The sequence below is a fragment of the Aedes albopictus genome, chromosome 3 (genome assembly GCF_035046485.1).
Source record: "Aedes albopictus strain Foshan chromosome 3, AalbF5, whole genome shotgun sequence".
NCBI classification, from domain to species: Eukaryota; Metazoa; Arthropoda; class Insecta; order Diptera; family Culicidae; genus Aedes; species Aedes albopictus.
This window is the reverse complement of record NC_085138.1, coordinates 243,283,879-243,301,362: the sequence shown is the minus strand read 5'-3', so window position 1 is coordinate 243,301,362 and position 17,484 is coordinate 243,283,879. Positions and strand designations below refer to the sequence as shown.

Here is a 17,484-nt window from a genome sequence, read left to right as displayed (position 1 = left end):
CTGACAGCAGAAGTACTTGCGTTCAAGTTTCACGAACGTGTGGTTTCAATGATCAAACTACCCCTTTGCACGGTAGCCACCAACGTCACCGACATCGCATTTACTGCCTAGCACCGAAAAGGAGCTCAATGGGCCGTTCAACTGCCCAATGAGCCGAGCCAGCCATTTCTCAATCGGCAACAATAATCAATTAAAGTAAATCGTTCCCATACTTACACAGGCGAGGTTGTCTTTTTCGGTGGGCAACCAACGGGATCCTACCATAATCCAAGCTGCAATTGAACGATTCCACGGAGGTTTCTTTTCGATCAAGTGTTCTTGCACGCGGGTCGAGTTTAGATGCACAATTAGTACAGTTTTATTGGGCTTACCTAACTTACGACTCTAATTGAAATCAATCAAGCTGACGGCAAGGTACGCTGAAACCTACTGTCTGACATTCTTACATTGCAACGGTTTGGTGGAATAAATTAAATTAAATTAAAGTGCTCACTGTGGGCGAGGAATACACGAATGCAACGCTGGGTGGGTCGTTCAGTGTTCGGTTTCGGCAGGGTCTTAGCTATTATCGTAGGTGTAGATGTAGGGCGTCTTTTCGGTGGGGCATCTGAAATTTTCGAACAGTGGTCGCCAGTTGAGACTCTTCTTTCCCACCGGCTCCAGCAGATTGTTCCATAGCGCGGTGCCAGCATACCTGTCACAGGAGGGAGATGGAAGGGCAGATGTTACCATTTGGGAGATTACGTTGATTTTGGAAGGGCTTTGGGGTGATCTACTTACGCGTTTCCTTTCTGGCTCATGTGAAAACAATCGTATGCCAACAGGGAGTAGTCCACATCTCTGCCGTTCATTTTGAGCTGAGAGGAATAGAAACATGAGTTAGAATGAACTTTGATAATACTGAAGAGTTTATATCAACAAAAGTTGTATGTTAATGCCATACTAGAATAAAATTTCATAATTTCCATTTGATATAACTTATCCTGAATCATAATGGCCGCATTAGTTCATTTATGCAACTGAAATGAAAGCCAATATTTGCTTATAATAACTTATTTGAGTTGCATTATGAATATTATGCGACTCAAATGAGATGCATAATATTTTGTATACAATAATCCGTGTTGAAGAGATAAAACAACTCTTTATTAGTGAATAACCTTCGACGAAGAATATTTGCCAACTAATATTTACCCAGACCTGAGGCCATTTTTGGTCGAATTCGGTTTGCTTCACTAGCAAACGACTCTGACAAAAACCCAAAGTGGGCGAGAGACAGTCTCGTGGAGAAGTGACTGTTTTTAAACACCAATATTTACAAAGTCAACAGTTGTCAGCTCATTGACATGGAAATCGTTTCCCGTCACCGTTCTCAGTTTAACAAACAAACAGCTTGGTTATCTTTTACTTACCGATATGTGTGTTGACCACGGCTGGTAGACAACGGCAAACTCGTTTAACCGTCGAAATTCGTCCAGTTTTGCGACTTCCTGCTCTACCCTAACCATGGCTTCCTGGATCGTTTTCCATCGATGCCTGGAGTCATCAGTCTGATTGTAAGCTCTCCCAACCCAGCAGGAACATTCACCGTGGTGAAGGGTATGGCACACCCCCGGCTTGGACTCCAGTGATACTACCGTTTCCACAGATGGCACTGAAACGACATTCACGAAAGTCCTCGGCATATTGTCCCTCAGATAGCGAAGTGCTCGGATCATCCGCAACCGATGTTTCTGTGGCAGATCGTCGGGACGTTCCATAGCGCACACAAACGAACATATGTCGTTCCCTCCAATGGTGATGGTGACCATCTTCCAGTCCCGCTTGAAGTTCACCCTTGGGTCGGAACGGATTCTCTTCACCAGCGAACGTGCCATGAATGGTATGTCGTACGAAACTGCACCTATTTCGGCCATGTTGAACTGCGTCTCGCGATGGAACGGATAGGCATCGCCCAGGGAGTAGCCGACGAGCTGTAAAATTCAAAAGATGCAACGTGAGATGACTGGGGTTTCAAAGTTCGTCATCACTTGGCACCCTTCTTGTCGGTACAGTGCGGCGGTGACATTTGCTGATACCTAACCTTTTCCGGTTGACGTCATAAAGTGTGAAGACGTAACATAAATGAGGCTTTTATTGGCGGCGACAACACCGTTTTGCGATGTGTCTCGTGCTGTTTGCTTTGCAATAACGGGAGGCGTAAAACTAAACATTATTTAATCATAATTGCGTGTGGTGCACTTGGCGAATACTAATGAACCATTCGATACGGTGATAACATGCAAATTGTGGGGTTGGGGCAAAAATAACACAAAAATTTGAATGCCATTTTTTTTGGTACTATGTAATTAAACAGTTTCAAGACATCTTACTTCATTTGGAGTTTGAAGCAGACATTATTTGTAAGGAGTCGATCTTTTAGGGTAACGATTGGGCCTTTTTTAATTCTATTTCAATCTAAATGGTATACAGTTTACATGGATAGATACAGTTCGTTAGATAAATGTAGCATAAGAGATTCGAAGCCACAATCTCGAAATACACAGATGTTCGCAAAAATTATAAGTCTAACATATGATTCAAGGGTTTAAGACACCTCTGCTTGCCGTTTCTGGCATTGGCTTTAAACTAAATGAATAATGCCGGTGTGCACTCGAAAACGCTGCAAATAGCTCACAATAATAGATAATAATAGCACCCATCAATAACTATTTCAATGTTTTCATTCGCCTCGCCGTCTAACAGATGGGCAACACAACATCAAACTCAGTACAGAGCCAAAAACCAGACCAGTTTTACTCACCTTAGGATTGAATTCTTTCAGAATGTTTGGCAGTGTCGTTACGTTGCGCCAATTCCATTGACCTCCGATGCTCCAAGCAAGGCCACGGTTCTCCATGTAGAGGTCCATTACGTTCGTGGACGAGGCACCGCTGGCTGCGGTTAGTGAATCCCCCATGGCAGCTATTACACTGACGTCACCTGGAAGCAGGAGAGTACAGGTGATGAAATTGTTGAGTGTTTCAGCATAGCTTACGCAATTTGTTTGCGAGCACCAAAAACATGTGGAAAGTCATTAATACATAGCAAAAACTCCTAACACCTTGCATAGCACTGTCAAAAAAATGGTTAAGAGCGTTCAATTTTAATCACATAATAGTGATTGATCGAATATCATATATGAATGTCAATTCTTGGGCTTGTTTTAACGAGAAAAAGTAGTCTCTGTTTGCTCGGTGATTAGTGTAAATTGATTCATCGTCAAATCACATCACCGACCATAGGTGACTTCTAGATGCACAATGTATCCTATCCTACCAATTACTTTTCAAGACACTCGTCTGGATACGGATATTTTTGGTCTGCACAACAACAGTAGACCTACTAACAATCCATCCTATCTTCGATGACCGAAACGGCGTGGCCAGCGCCATTGTTGACCTTACTAAAGTTCTAAAGTTGGGGAGCTCTCGAACTACACCACAATAAGGATAACCAACATAATATTGCTTTGTTTGGACTACAGAGCAGAAGTCCTGGGGCTTGATGCTTGATGGGAAGCTCAGTACGTGGAACTGCAGATCTCTCAACTTCATTGGGAGCACCCGCATACTCGCCGATCTACTGAAGGACCACGGGTTCGGCATCGTAGCGCTGCAGGAGGTGTGTTGGACAGGGTCCATGGTGCGAACGTTTGGAGGTAATCATCTACCAGAGTTGCGGAAACACACGTGATCTGGGAACAGCTTTTATAGTGATGGGCGACATGCAGAGGCGCGTGATCGGTTGGGGGCCGATCGACGACAGAATGTGCAGACTGAGGATCATGGGCCGAATTTTCAACATCAGCATAATAAACGTACACTGCCCTCACTCCAGAAGCACTGATGATGACAATGACGTATTCTACGCGCAGATCGAACGCGAGTACGATCGCTGCCCAAACCACGACGTCAATAATCATAAACGCTAGGCCAAGAGGAGGATTGCAGACTGACGATTGGACAGTTCAGCGCTCACCTGCTGACGAGCAAAAATGGCCTACGCCTCATCGATTTCGCCGCCTCCAAGAACATGGCCATTCGTAGCACCTTCTTCCAACACAGCCTCCCGTATCGTTACACCTGGAGAACACCACAACAAACGAAATCGCAAATCGACCACGTTCTGATTGATGGAAGGCAATTATTCGACATTATCGACGTTAAGTCCTGACGTCGTGGTGCTAATATCAACTCTGATCACTACCTGGTGATGGTTAAACTGCGCCCAAAACTCTACAGTATATTCAAAGCAGCCATCAACAACGCAGCCGAGAGCACTATCGGGTACGTAGAATGGAGTCGACAAAACGATTGGTTCGACGAAGAGTGCAAAGCGGTTCTGGAGAAGGACGCAACGCGGGCGGTAATGCTGCAGCATGGAACCCGACAGAATGTGGAGCGATACAGACAGAAGCGGAAGCAGCAGACCCGTCTCTTCCGGGAGAAAATGCACTGCTTGGAAGAAGCGGAGTGCGAGGAAATGAGGGAAGTTAAGGATGCCATCCACCAGCTCAAAAACGACAAAGCGGCTGGTAAGGACGGTATCCCAGCAGAACTCATCAAGATGGGCCCGGAAAAGTTGGCCACTTGTCTGCACCGACTTCTAGTCAAGATTTGGGAAACCGAACAACTACCGGAAGAGTGGAGGGAAGGGATAATCTGTTCCATCTACAAAAAAGGCGACAAGCTAATGTGTGAGAACTTTCGAGCGATCATCATATTGAATAGAGTAAAGTGGGGCAAAAGTTCGAGTGGGGCAAGAGTTTTTTTTGAAGTTTTTGAGCTCAATTTAAATTATTTCTTTCGGGTGTCAAGGTTGTTCAAATCCTTTTTGAAAAAGAGTCTTTCACTCCAAAAATTATGAAAATTGATCAATATTTTGAGAAGTTATGACAAAATGTTGGTTTTTGATCAAAAAATTGTAACATGCGATGGCCCTTCCAACGCATGGAATGAAATTTTAATGAAACCGAATGCGATATTTTATTTTGGGGCGTAACTAGGTATATTTTGAAGATGCTCTAGCATGTAAAACTTTTTGCAAAAAAGATTTTGAAATCGTATTTTACACATAATGGGGCAAAAGTTCGAATTGTGGGGCAAAAGTTCGAGTCATGTGGCAACTTTAGGCATAAACCTAAAATTCTGCAAAATGTACATATAATCTCTTAGAGTGATGGAATTAGTGAGAAAATTCGATTAAAGTTGAAAAAAAAAGTTGTTTTATCTGAATTTGGCGGAAAACTACTATTTCTTGGTGTAGTAAATTTAACCCTGATTTGGGTAAAATCCAAATCGAATTTTAAAGTGTATTCCAGTTCTAACATCAAATATTAAGTGGTTTCAGGTATTCCTATTACCAAAGTGTCAAAATAGTGTGCTACGGTTAGCGAAATTCCACAAACACTAGATTCGAACTTTTGCCCCAGTGGTGGGGCATGAGTTCGAATAAAACACACACATACAAGTGTTGTAACTCAAAATTGAAAAGACATTTGGCGTAACATTGTTCAGCAAAATTTTAGCTCATGGATGGTAGAATCACCACACGGTATTTATTTATTTTTATCTGCTTCGATTTTTTGAAATAAAGTAAAGGGGGGGAAAAGTTCGAGTGGGGCAAGAGTTTCTTTTGAAGTTTTTGAGCTCAACTCAAATTATTTCTTACGGGTGTCAAGGTTGTTCGAACCCTTTTTGAAAAAGAGTCTTTCACTTCAAAAATTATGAAAATTGATCAATATTTCGAGAAGTTATGACAAAATGTTGGTTTTTGATCAAAATATTGTAACATGCGATGGCCCTTCCAACGCATGGAATGAAATTTTAATGAAATCGAATTCGATATTTTATTTTGGGGCGTAACTAGGTATATTTTGAAAATGCTCTAGCATGTATAACTTTTTGCAAAAAAGATTTAGAAATCGTATTTTACACATAGTGGGGCAAAAGTTCGAATTGTGGGGCAAAAGTTCGAGTCATGTGGCAACTTTAGGTATAAACCTAAAATTCTGCAAAATGTACATATTATCTCTAAGAGTGATGGAATTAGTGAGAAAATTCGATTAAAGCTGAAAAAATGTTGTTTTATCTGAATTTGGCGGGAAACTACTAATTTTTGGTGCAGTAAATTTAACTCTGATTTGGGTAAAATCCAAATTGAATTTTAAAGTGTATTCCAGTTCTAACATCAAATATTAAGTGGTTTCAGGTATTCCTATTACCAAAGTGTCAAAACAGTGTGCTACGGTTAGCGAAATTCCACAAACACTAGATTCAAACTTTTGCCCCAGTGGTGGGGCAAGAGTTCGAATAAAACAAACACATACAAAAAGTGTTGCAACTCAAAATTGAAAAGACATTTGGCGTAACTTTGTTCAGCAAAATTTTAGCTCATGAATGGTAGAATCACCACACGGTATTTATTTATTTTTATTTGCTTCGATTTTTTGAAATAGGTTGAATTTTCAACTAAGGTCGAACTTTTGCCCCACCTTACTCTACCGCCTACAAAGTGCTATCCCAGATCATCTTTCGTCGTCTTTCACCTAAAGTAAATGATTCGTGGTAAGTTACCAAGCCGGTTTCATCAACGGCCGATAGACAACGGACCAGATCTTCACCGTACGGCAAATCCTCCAAAATGCCGTGAATATCAGGTCCCGACGCATTACCTGTGACTTTAAGGGCGCCTTATGCATTCAGCCGGGGCCCAGGGCGCAGTGGTCACACGTTGGCTTCATTAGCAGATGGTCATGGGTTCGATCCCAGTCCCGGTACGTGCAATTTTTCGTCAGTTGCTCTTCCACCCGCTAGCAGATGACACCTGACCCTCCTCTATAGCTCTAACATACCCGGAAACTTGGATATCGGCGGACGGCAATTCATAATGGATGACCCCCAATCGGACTGGAGAAGGAACAACAGCCACACTTCAACGTTATCGTCTCCATCATTCTACCATGGACTGGGTAGAAAAGTGAAAGTAGCACACAAGGTCAATGCAGTTTGAAATAGTAAAATTGAATAGAGGGATGAAAGAGGTGGCTAGACCAAGGCTAGGCCTGCGTAGGAAGAAGACATCTTACTTCAACGACGATGTTTTTAGGTAGGCACTCCGCCGTAAGCGAAACTTACTCGGTTTGAGTGGAGACGAGCTGGTAGCGCTGCGATGCGACCATACCTAGGCAAATCCATCCTAGAAATTGGTATTCTTCGCACCGGCTTACTGGTGAACTCAAACGATTTTGGAACTGCACCGCGTCTGCCTATGAGCTAGGCGGCGGATGCAGCGAGCACGAATTCAGGAAAAGCGAAATGAATGACGGGTGGTATCGTGATGGCCAAGACAAGAGCAGTCTCCAGATATGCTAAAAGGATGATCGGGGAGCTCTTTCCACGCGTGATCCGAGTCCATGGTCTCGTTTTGTAGTCGTTAATCCCTTGGAGCCATGCTCCCTCCACAGGGAGTGCGAGACCAACCGGGAACCGGGAAATGCCCAAGCCCCATATGCAATGCACATTTGTGTCCTCCTCAAAAACGAGCCATGATATTTGTTACTGCAAGGCAACGCAGCTTACCTCGAGGGTACTAAGCACACTAGCCTCCCTCCGAATCAACATCTTCTATTCTGCTTGTCTCTAACCCTACATTACCTACGCAAGTTTCCCCCTATTGCTTAGGTCGGGAAAGTAGTCCTTTTTCCTTCGTTGGCTTTGGAAAAGGTTCCCCACTATCTGAGCTTTTTACGCATCAGGCGTTCCCCCATGCATTCAGTATTTTCCTTCTATACTTGGTGGAATAGCCAACGTTGGTAAAGGTTATGCCTCTCAACAAGCCCGTGCACAAGGGGGGGTCTTGGGTGTTAAACCCTCCCCATTACCGATGCTCCATATACTAGGCGCCCCTCTGCCTTTTGCCAAAATTGGGAAAAACCCCTCCCTTGGCGCCACTTATGTGCACAGCCCTGCCTCTCAAGCAGCAACTTAGTTTGCCAATCCATGACAATATTTCACTTTTCAGTGTTTTAACTGTGTATTTGTGTCTAAGACAACTTTCAGTTCATTGCTTGCCCTGGATCCAAAGTTTCAGTTAATCCGGAGAACCAGCTCTGATGTCAATTATTAAAGCTGATTTAATATCAACGAGCAACAGTTTAAACTTTGTGTATTTGGAAATAACATAACCCTTGACTGTTATTGCAAGACGGGAATATCTCTCTGGATTCTAGAAGAATCCTTCTTAGAACTATGGAGGTTCCTTTCCACAACTTTGGAAAAATCTCCACCAGGAATGTGGAGAAGTTCCTTGATGGATACGGGGGTGATGCCTCTCATATTTCTAGGTTAATTTCTCACAGGGTTCTAAAAATATCCGTTTTATCGCCTCAGGGTTGTGAGATACAGTTTTTAAGTAAGTCAGAGTTCTGATACACCTGTATCCTGGAATTCTGGGGATTTTCTTAATTCTGCAGGAAATCTTCTCTTGAGTCTAGAGAAATCCCTCAGGGTTTTATCCAAATCTTGTTCTGTGAACAACTTTCTCGAGGTTCTAGGAGAATATTTCTCAAGATCCAAGAAGAATACGTTTTAGGATTCTTAAATAACCAATTTCAAGATTCTAGTGTAAGCCTCTTATAATTAAGATGTAATCTTTTCCGGAGAAAATTCTAACAAGGTACGATATCTTAGGGTTGAGGAGAACCCTCGTTAACCCTTCAGCACGCGCGCTGTTGTAAAAGGACAACACTACCAAAAACCTCGCTCGTCGTATACAGTGCGAGCGCTGTGCAGTTTCGGTTGCTTGATAGCGCGCGTCCTGAAAGGTTAATGAATTATTTTGTCGCGGCAACGGACTAACGTTCCGTAACCAGTCCTTTGTGAACCCCTTGACCCATTGGAAGCTTTAACACGTACTACACGATAAGTTGACTAGGAGAGATTTGTTCATGGAGTAATCTCTCTCAAAATTTTGAGTCAATTCCTTATCTGAGGTATAATTTTCAACGTAATGAAGGAATTCTTCTACGTAATCCACGGGAATTTCTCTTTTTTTTCTTGTGGGAAATCCTCTTATCTTTATTCAGCGGAAATTTCAATGAGGAATTTGGGGAGTTCCTCTTAAGATTCTGGGAGAACTTCTCTCAGGGCTCTGCGAAAGATCCTTCCAAGCTTCTGAGGGAATTAGTCACTAAAAATGCTTAGGTATCTAACCATTCTCGGATTCTGTAGAAATCTATCTCATGATGCTTCACAAACCCATCTCAACATTCTTGGCAGAACCTTTAGCAACAATCTGGGGGAAACTCTCACAAAATAAAAAAAAAAACTCTCAGACACCTCTGGAGAAGAATCACAAAGTACGAAGAGTCACTTGGGTATCACTTTTTGAGCTTCGAATAGAGTTTTTTTTTTCAATTAAAACACTAGTTAAATAAATTTAAATAAAATCACTAATAACTTTATTTTACAAAAGAAAATTAATAAACAAAATAAACAAAAAAAGATCATTATAAGAATGAGAAAATTCCTTTTAACGTCAGTACATGTGCTTATCTTTGGACATATAAGCACTTACAGATTTCTTCAGCGTCGACGTTTTCACAGCCCCACAGCTAGTGAACTTCTTAAAAAAAAACTCGGATTGATCCACCTAGTGGTGATAGTGCCTTTCTCGTCGAATATGTACTCATGACGTTTCCGTTGATGTGAGCTGAAATGTTCCTGAGTCATGAGAATACTTAGAATTTTATCAGAGTCATCATTGAATTGACTTTAAACTTATTGATGGCACATATTCCGACGTTATGTTCAACGTATAGGCAGAGCTGAAAAATATCAGACCTCTCAGTTGACAGCTTGACCTCGTTCACTATCACTGGAGGCCGATCAAGACGATACAACTTTTTCACAAACACAGATACCGTGATTTCGGGTGAAATTGATCAGTGGGGTGAACGAGAGGTTCATTTTTATTTGTTTAAAATAACGTTTTAAACTCAAAACAATTTGTGGAAAATGGCCATCATTTGGCTCAAGGGTTATTGAATGATGAGTTTACATGTTTTACAGCCAATTAGTCACATATTGTGTAAGAAATTCAATATTTTCCGAAACTGCATGTTAGGCGAACTTCATAGACACTTTCAAACTTTTGTTACCGTAGTTGTATCGCACATGTAATGAATATTCGAATGAATGTTTATAACTGCAAAGTATTCACTAAACCCGATTTCGTCTTCAAAAGTTCTACAAATATTGTAATTTATGTATAAAATTGTACTTTTCTGGAAGTACAATATTGATATTCATAATAAGTGAGGAAATTGCATACCTTCAGGCGAGTTCTTTGGATTTCATAAACTTTAAACTTAAATATTTTAAAATTTAGTAAACTTGTTACAGTTTTGCATAGCTTTTCGCATTCTAGGGTGTTTACTTCAGATAGAAAAAAATGCTTCAGCACTTACAAAGGCATTTCACTGACTAATCAATTTCACCCCGAAAGTAATTTAATTGATTTTTTATTTCAAATGATATTTATTATAATAAAATGATTTGTTGTAAAATTTTCAACCTGGTTGTCTGATGAAAACCATGGTGGTAGTTGTTTTAAAGCATTGGATTTAACCATATCGACAAACTTTTAAAAATTAGGCGCCAAAAACTGCGAAAAGTGATCAATTTCACCCGAAATCACGGTACCTTAACAATTTTCGACAAAGTATTGTCTACACACTTCTGCACACGCTATATTTTATTATCATTGGCTACAAGATGCATGTAAAATTTGACAAAAACATGCAAGTAACTAAAATGTTTCATACTGAATCCCATTCAAATTTCAACCACATTACAGTGCGTGAGGGAGCAACCAGTCGCACAAAATTTTTACGCAGTCATTTTGGACGCGAACGAAAATTGAAAAAGTTTGTTCGGAGTTATTACGATTAAATTTTAATTTTCCCATACAACGTTGACCCATCCTTCTGCATTATTACACCTCAGGAATCTGAAATGGTGTGATTGGATGAGATCGTCTTAGTTTTGTCAAGATATCTATCGCTTGCTTTAATTTTTCTCACTTTTGAATTCCGACGAAGCACTCAACGCTAGTTTTGGAATACTACCGGTAGTTTCTTATGTGGTCTGAGACTATTTTCTTGCTTACCGTTCATCAGGTTATCGGAAAATCCGCGATTTGACGTGTCGCATGCATGGGTTTGGTTCACTTTTATATTTGGCCACTTCCAGCGGAACACTCGGAACCGGTTTCGGAACACCATCGGTTATCCCAAATATGATCTGAAACTATTTTCTTGCTAACCGTTCATCAGGTTACCTAAGGAGCCGCGATTTGATGTGTCGCATGCATGTGTTTGGTTCACTTAAATATTTGGCGGTGGAACGAGCCTGGTTTGATGGTTAGAACACAAGACTATCATGCCAAGGGCCTGGGATCGAATCCCACTCCCGACATATTCACAAAACGTAGGTTCTTCCTTCGGAAGGGAAGGGCAGGGTCCCGAGATAAACTAGCTTCGAGTTAAAAATCTCGTTAATAAAGACAAAAAAAAATTTGGCCACTTTCGGAGGGAACCCGGAACTGGTTCCGGAAAACCACCGGTTGTCTCAAATATGGTCTTAAACTATTTTTTACTAACCATTCATCAGGTCCTCTAAGGAGCCGCAATTTGAAGTGTCGCGTGCATGGGTTCGGTTCACTTTTATATTTTTCCACATCTGGCGGGACATACGGAACCGGTTCCGGAACACTACCGGTAGAATCTTAGGTTGTCTGAGACTATTTTCTTGCTTATCATTCATCAAGTTATTGAAAAAGCCGCGACTTGATGTGTCGCATGCCTGGGTTTGCTTCACTGTTATATTTGGCCACTTCCGGCGGGACCTCCGGAGCCGGTTTTGGAACACCGGTAGTTTCTCATGTGATCTGAGACCATTTTCTTGCTAACCGTTCATCAGGTTATCGCAAAGCGCGCGATTTGACGTGTCGCTTGCATGGGTTCGTTTCATTTTTATATTTGTCCACTTCCGGCGGGACGCCTGGAACCGGTTCAGGAACACTACCGGTTCAGATATGATCTGAGACCAAGCCCGTGCACAAGGGGGGGGGGGGTTTGGGTGTTAAACCCCTCCCATTACCGACGCTCCATACACTAGGCGCCCCTCCGCCTTTTGCCGAAATTGGGAAAAACCCCTCCCTTGGCACCACTTCTGTGCACGGGCCTGTCTGAGACTATTTTCCTGTTAACCGTTCATCAGGTTATTGAAAAAGCAGCGATTGAAAAAAGTCGCATGTATGGGTTTGGTTCACTTTTATATTTAGCCACTTCTGGTGGGACCTTCGGAACCGGTTCCAGAACATTACCGGTTCAGATATGGTCTGAGACTATTTTCTTGCTTACCGTTCATCATATTATCGAAAATGCGTGGGTTTGTTGCATTTTCATATCTAGCCCCTTCCTGGGGTACCGATCCGGAACGCCTAAATGGCCATAATTCCGGAACGGCTGGACCGATGCGAACCATTTTCAATAGCAAACAATGGGACCAAATTCCGCGTCGAATGAACCATCGGTCATTAAAATCGGTTGAGATTTACTGCCGAAAAGTGACGTAAGTTCGTTTGTACACATACACACACACACATACACACACACAGACATCACCTCAATTCGTCGAGCTGAGTTGATTGGTATATCGAATCTCCGGGCCTCCTATCAAAAAGTCATTTTTGAAGTGAACATATAGCCTTTCCAGTACACTTAGTGTACGAGAAAGGCAAAAAAACAAACACTTGGGACATCGAAGAGTTAATTTCTATTCGAGTTTGTATACTTCCATCTTCGTAATATTTTCAATATTTGATTCAATAATACTTAATCTAGGTATTTATCCATCCACTTCTGATTGAAGTTAATTGAGCGGTTACTTACCTGGCCGCAGCTTATGCACACTTTTCGGCGTTCTCCGGCTTCTACCCAGCGATACGTTGCATGGAAACGGCAAATCGTCTGGAATTCTGTCTTGTAGGAAGTGCCCCCGCGTCCGCAGTCCCGTCTTGCCCACCATGTTGAACACCCACTTGCGCATCGAATGGAACACGTTTCTCATCATGTCACTATCCAGCATGGATGTCCGATCGGTTATGTCCCCTGACCGAGCCACCCCGATTTCGAGCACTAGTACGATCACAACCAAGGGTAGCAAAAACCTTCGTTTCTTTGTGACACTACTCATTTTCTTCTACGGCTGTTCTTAATGACTATCTGTCCACCTGAGAGCACTACCGGTACAACGCATGACCACCCGCTACGCACGACAGAAGATGCAGATTACCTAAGTGACTTGTAGTCCGATCGCAACTGAGTTGAGATTCGCCTGTGTGGTAAAACGGAGGTAAAAAGAGTACAAGGAAAAGCATACCTTAACAGACTTGTCATCATCATCATCTGGCTGTTGGTTAAGTATCTACCGTTCAAGCGTGTCCGTTACTCAGCCTTGGGAACATATTCGAACATTCATATTTATCCGAAGACATCGATATCACCGCTGACCCACATCTTTCCCCAAATTCGTAGTCGGAACTAACCCGGTGTGGATGACTCAAGCAACACGTCGCGTCGTCGTCGTCGCGCCTCTCTGTTTACCTTTCTCTATTGTTGCCGAAACGCCTCAGAAGAGGTCTTTGGTCCCACACAAATATTTATTCATTTCACTTTCGTTCATTCATGTGGTATACCCACTGGCATGGAGACCCCCTAAAAACCGGATCCAGTACCGGGCGGACGCCGAACAGCACGCTGAGTCACACAGTGGTCGGATAAGGTTGAAAACTTGTCAAAATCTCATGAAATGCATGTTACGATTCAGAAGCCTACGATGGAACCCAAGTTTCAACTTATCATTTTTTCAACAAAACAGATTTTTTAAATTCGAACATACTGTGCACCAAACCGGAGCTATGATGGCTATGGCACCATGTGTTTGCTGAAAGGCTTGATTCATTCAAATATTAAAAAGAGGAAAAGAAAAACAGATCAACAACATAATAAGCGTTCGCGCGCCAAGATGATGTGGCGCCTCCGAGCTGGGCGCTGTTGCTGCTGCTTGTGGTCCGGGGTGGAGCCCACGGAAATTCACACCCGCCTAGAGCGGGTATGCAGTTGCCGACGACCGACGCGCGGTGAGTTGTTCGACAGCATGGGTATTATGTTGTTATTGCGTGTTATGCAATGCACTATTTTTACTATGCTATTATTTACTTCTCGTCTTTCGTTCGTTGAGTCGAAGGGGTTTCAAGTTCAAGATCAAGGCTGGTGGGTTTCCTCTCTGCCGGCGTTTGCTGCAGCGCAGCGCAGACTAGTCACACTACTTTTCATTGTTGCAGTCAGTCAGTCAGTCAGTGGTTCGATTGAATCAAAACAAAAGCGATTAATTTTTGATGCATAAGCAAATCTACCAACATTTAAGATCTATCATTGTTGAAAGTCTATAACATCTAGTAATGTTTTTAACACTTCACGATATTGACTCGGCACTTGGCACTCCTAATTAGTATCTGTATCCCACACAACGTTAAGGCTGGGTAATTCGCGCAATACAGATCCCATTGAGATCACTAACCTCTTCCCGACAACTCCTATCCGTACCTCCGCGTGACACCGGCCGAACTGCAAGTAACCCCAGTGGGAACTTTGGTCGTAGGCTGACAGGGAACGAGGGGATTTCTTCTGCAAACCTGAGCGTCTGTTCTCCAAGAGGTTCACAACAGCGTCTGATCCCCACATTAGGGGCGGCTGATCAACGGTCGACTGCTAGGGAAGGACTCTAAGCTCAACTGTGCACTATGTTCCTCAGGAAAGTAGGAGGTTGGTGTCAGGCCCTACGAGCCAGCCGTGAAAAACTATTGTAACGGAAAATCAGCAACAGAATAATACGAACCGAGACCAACGGAAATGATCCCAGCGAAAAAAATGGACTTGCGATTGGATACTCGGTACCTGAAACTGCCTATCTCTCAACTTCATTGGGAGTACCCGCCTACTCGCCGATCTACTGAAGGACCGCGGGTTCGGCATCGAAGCGCTGCATGATGTGTGTTTGACAGGATCCATAGTGCGAACGTTTAGAGGTAATCATACCATCTACCAGAGTTTCGGCAACACACGTGAGGTGAGAACAGCTTTTTCCGTGATGGGCGATATTTAGTGATACATTATCTGTTAGTGGCCGATCGACGAAAAAATGTGCAGGATGAGGATCAAGGGCTGGTTTTTCAACTTCAACATAATAAACGTGCTTTCCGTGATCAACAATGCAAGGTACCGGTGACCGCCATGGTATAACCTTGAGTGACTGAAGTAACCGGATGTCGCCTCAGCATACGTGCAGAGTCTCGAGGCAGCGTTGCCAGACGACGGTGAGCTTGATGTGGCGTCTCAAGAAGACTGATGGAGAACAGTAAAAGCAGCCATTAACGATGCATCCGACACCACCATCATCGGGTACGTGGGATGGAGTTTACGAAACGAATAGTTCGACGAGGAATGCAGAGCGATTTTTGAAGAGAAGAACGCAGCACGGGCGGTAATGCTGCAGCAAGGTACCCGTCGGAACGTTACAATTAGAATCGGAAACAGCAGACCCGCATCTTTCGGGGGTGAAGCGCTGCCTGGAAAAAGCGAAATGCGAGGAAATGGAACTGCTGAACCGTTCCCATGAAACACGGAAGTTCTACGAGAAGCTCAATGTATCCCGCAACGGCTTCGTGCCGTGAGCTGAAATATGCAGCCGAAGTACAGCTGAAGTACGATTTTCACAAAATTCGGCCAATGTGTACTTTGCGGACGACATTGACATTATCACCAGAACATTTGGTGACAGAACTGGTGACGGTACACCCACCCAAAAAGGCGAAGCAGCATAGGTCGGACTGTTGGTGTATGCGTCCAAAACAAAGTATATGCTGGTAGGCGGCCAAACACGACCGAGACCGTCTAGGTAGTAATGTGACGATAGACGGGGATACCTTGGAGGTGGTGGAGGAATTCGTCTTCCTCGGGTTCTTACTGACGGGTGAAAGCAAAGCTAGCCAAGAAATATGAAGAGGAAGTCATGCTCCAGAAGAAACTGCTGTCTAAAAAGACTAACTCACGCACCAAGTGCACCATGTGCAAAACGCTTATAAGACCGGTGGACCATGCTCAAGGAGGACCTGCAAGCGCTCGAAGTTTTCGAGCGAAGCGTGCTAAGGACGATCTTCGGTGGTGGGCAGGAGAATGGGGTGTGTCGGAGAACGATGAACCCAGCGTCCAGAAGATGGCCAAAGCGGAAGGATACGGTGGGCATAGAATGTTGCAAGGATGCCGGACAACAACTCTGCAAAGATAGTGTTCGCGACTGATCCGGTTAGCACAAATAGTCGTGGAACGCAGAGAGCACGATGCGCGGACTAGATGGAGCGTGACTTGGCGAGCATTGGGCGTGACCGAGGTATGAGATTGACAGCCATGAACAATGTATTATGGAGAAACATTGTTGATTCAGTTTTATCTTGAATTTAATGTAATATTGAATAAATGAAATGAAAAATCTCACACAATGTTCGCATTCTTATTCAAATAAAAAAAATACGATAAAAAATGGAACCCATTTCTAATCTACAATGCATCCGTTTCGGACTTCTTTTTGTTGGGTTTTACAAGTAAATATGATTAAATTCAAACCGGTTCATTCAATCCATTTAAAACCTCGTTGAAAGCCCTCTGAATCTTTCTGAAATGCTTTCGAAACTCCCTGAAACCCCCTCTGGCTTCTATAACGCACTTAAAACCCTCCGAAACACCCGAATATTTATCAGTAATCTTTTGAAATGCCACCAGAGCCATTGACTCAGATGAGGATCACCGTCAGTCACACCAAGGATGGACAACAATTGAACTTAAAGTGAGTATGCGTCATCGAATTAATAAACGCAACTAGCGACCACTATCTGTGTTATGAATAAGATTCGTATAGATTACTTGCCATAGACTCATTCACTAAGACATTCAACATCAAAATCAAGCAAAACGCAGCAAAATCAACAACAAATTGAAGACATAATTCACCAACAGCTGGTCAAAAATGGATTTCCACACACCCTGATAAAACAAACTAATAATAATGTACAACAATAGACCAAACAACAACACAATCCTGCGAAACCAACCATCGGGTACTGTCCACATTCAATGTCCAGAATCTACAGTCGCAACGTCATCATCCGGCCAAGCATCAGTCCAACATAACATGCAGCATGCCACCAGCCATCTACTTCCCAGTTTACAATCCTCCAGCCAGTCATCTGCCAACACCAGTACCCCACCCACCGATCCACCCCCAAACACTACATCACATTACAGTCAACCTGCACCTAGAC

General features: G+C 43.0%; 1 protein-coding gene across 5 annotated transcripts in view; it reads right to left on the bottom strand.

Annotated features, from left to right (window-relative positions):
* Nucleotides 1–203: 203 nt before the first annotated feature.
* The window catches only part of LOC109401563 (phospholipase B1, membrane-associated), a 54,339-nt gene continuing 37,058 nt past the window's right edge, over nt 204–17,484 (bottom strand). The window contains exons 2-7 of one of the 5 annotated variants that reach the window (XM_029868566.2): nt 13,488–13,864; nt 12,998–13,373; nt 2,804–2,982; nt 1,413–1,973; nt 781–857; nt 204–694 (exon numbers count right to left, since the gene is read on the bottom strand). In XM_029868566.2, coding sequence (XP_029724426.1) covers nt 559–694; nt 781–857; nt 1,413–1,973; nt 2,804–2,982; nt 12,998–13,301 — 1,257 coding nt within the window. In that variant the 5' untranslated portion in view covers nt 13,302–13,373; nt 13,488–13,864 and the 3' untranslated portion in view covers nt 204–558. Of the gene's footprint in view, nt 695–780; nt 858–1,412; nt 1,974–2,803; nt 2,983–12,997; nt 13,443–13,487; nt 13,865–17,484 lie in introns of all 5 variants that reach the window. The other 4 variants (XM_029868564.2, XM_029868563.2, XM_029868565.2 and 1 more) reach the window with 4 other exon arrangements.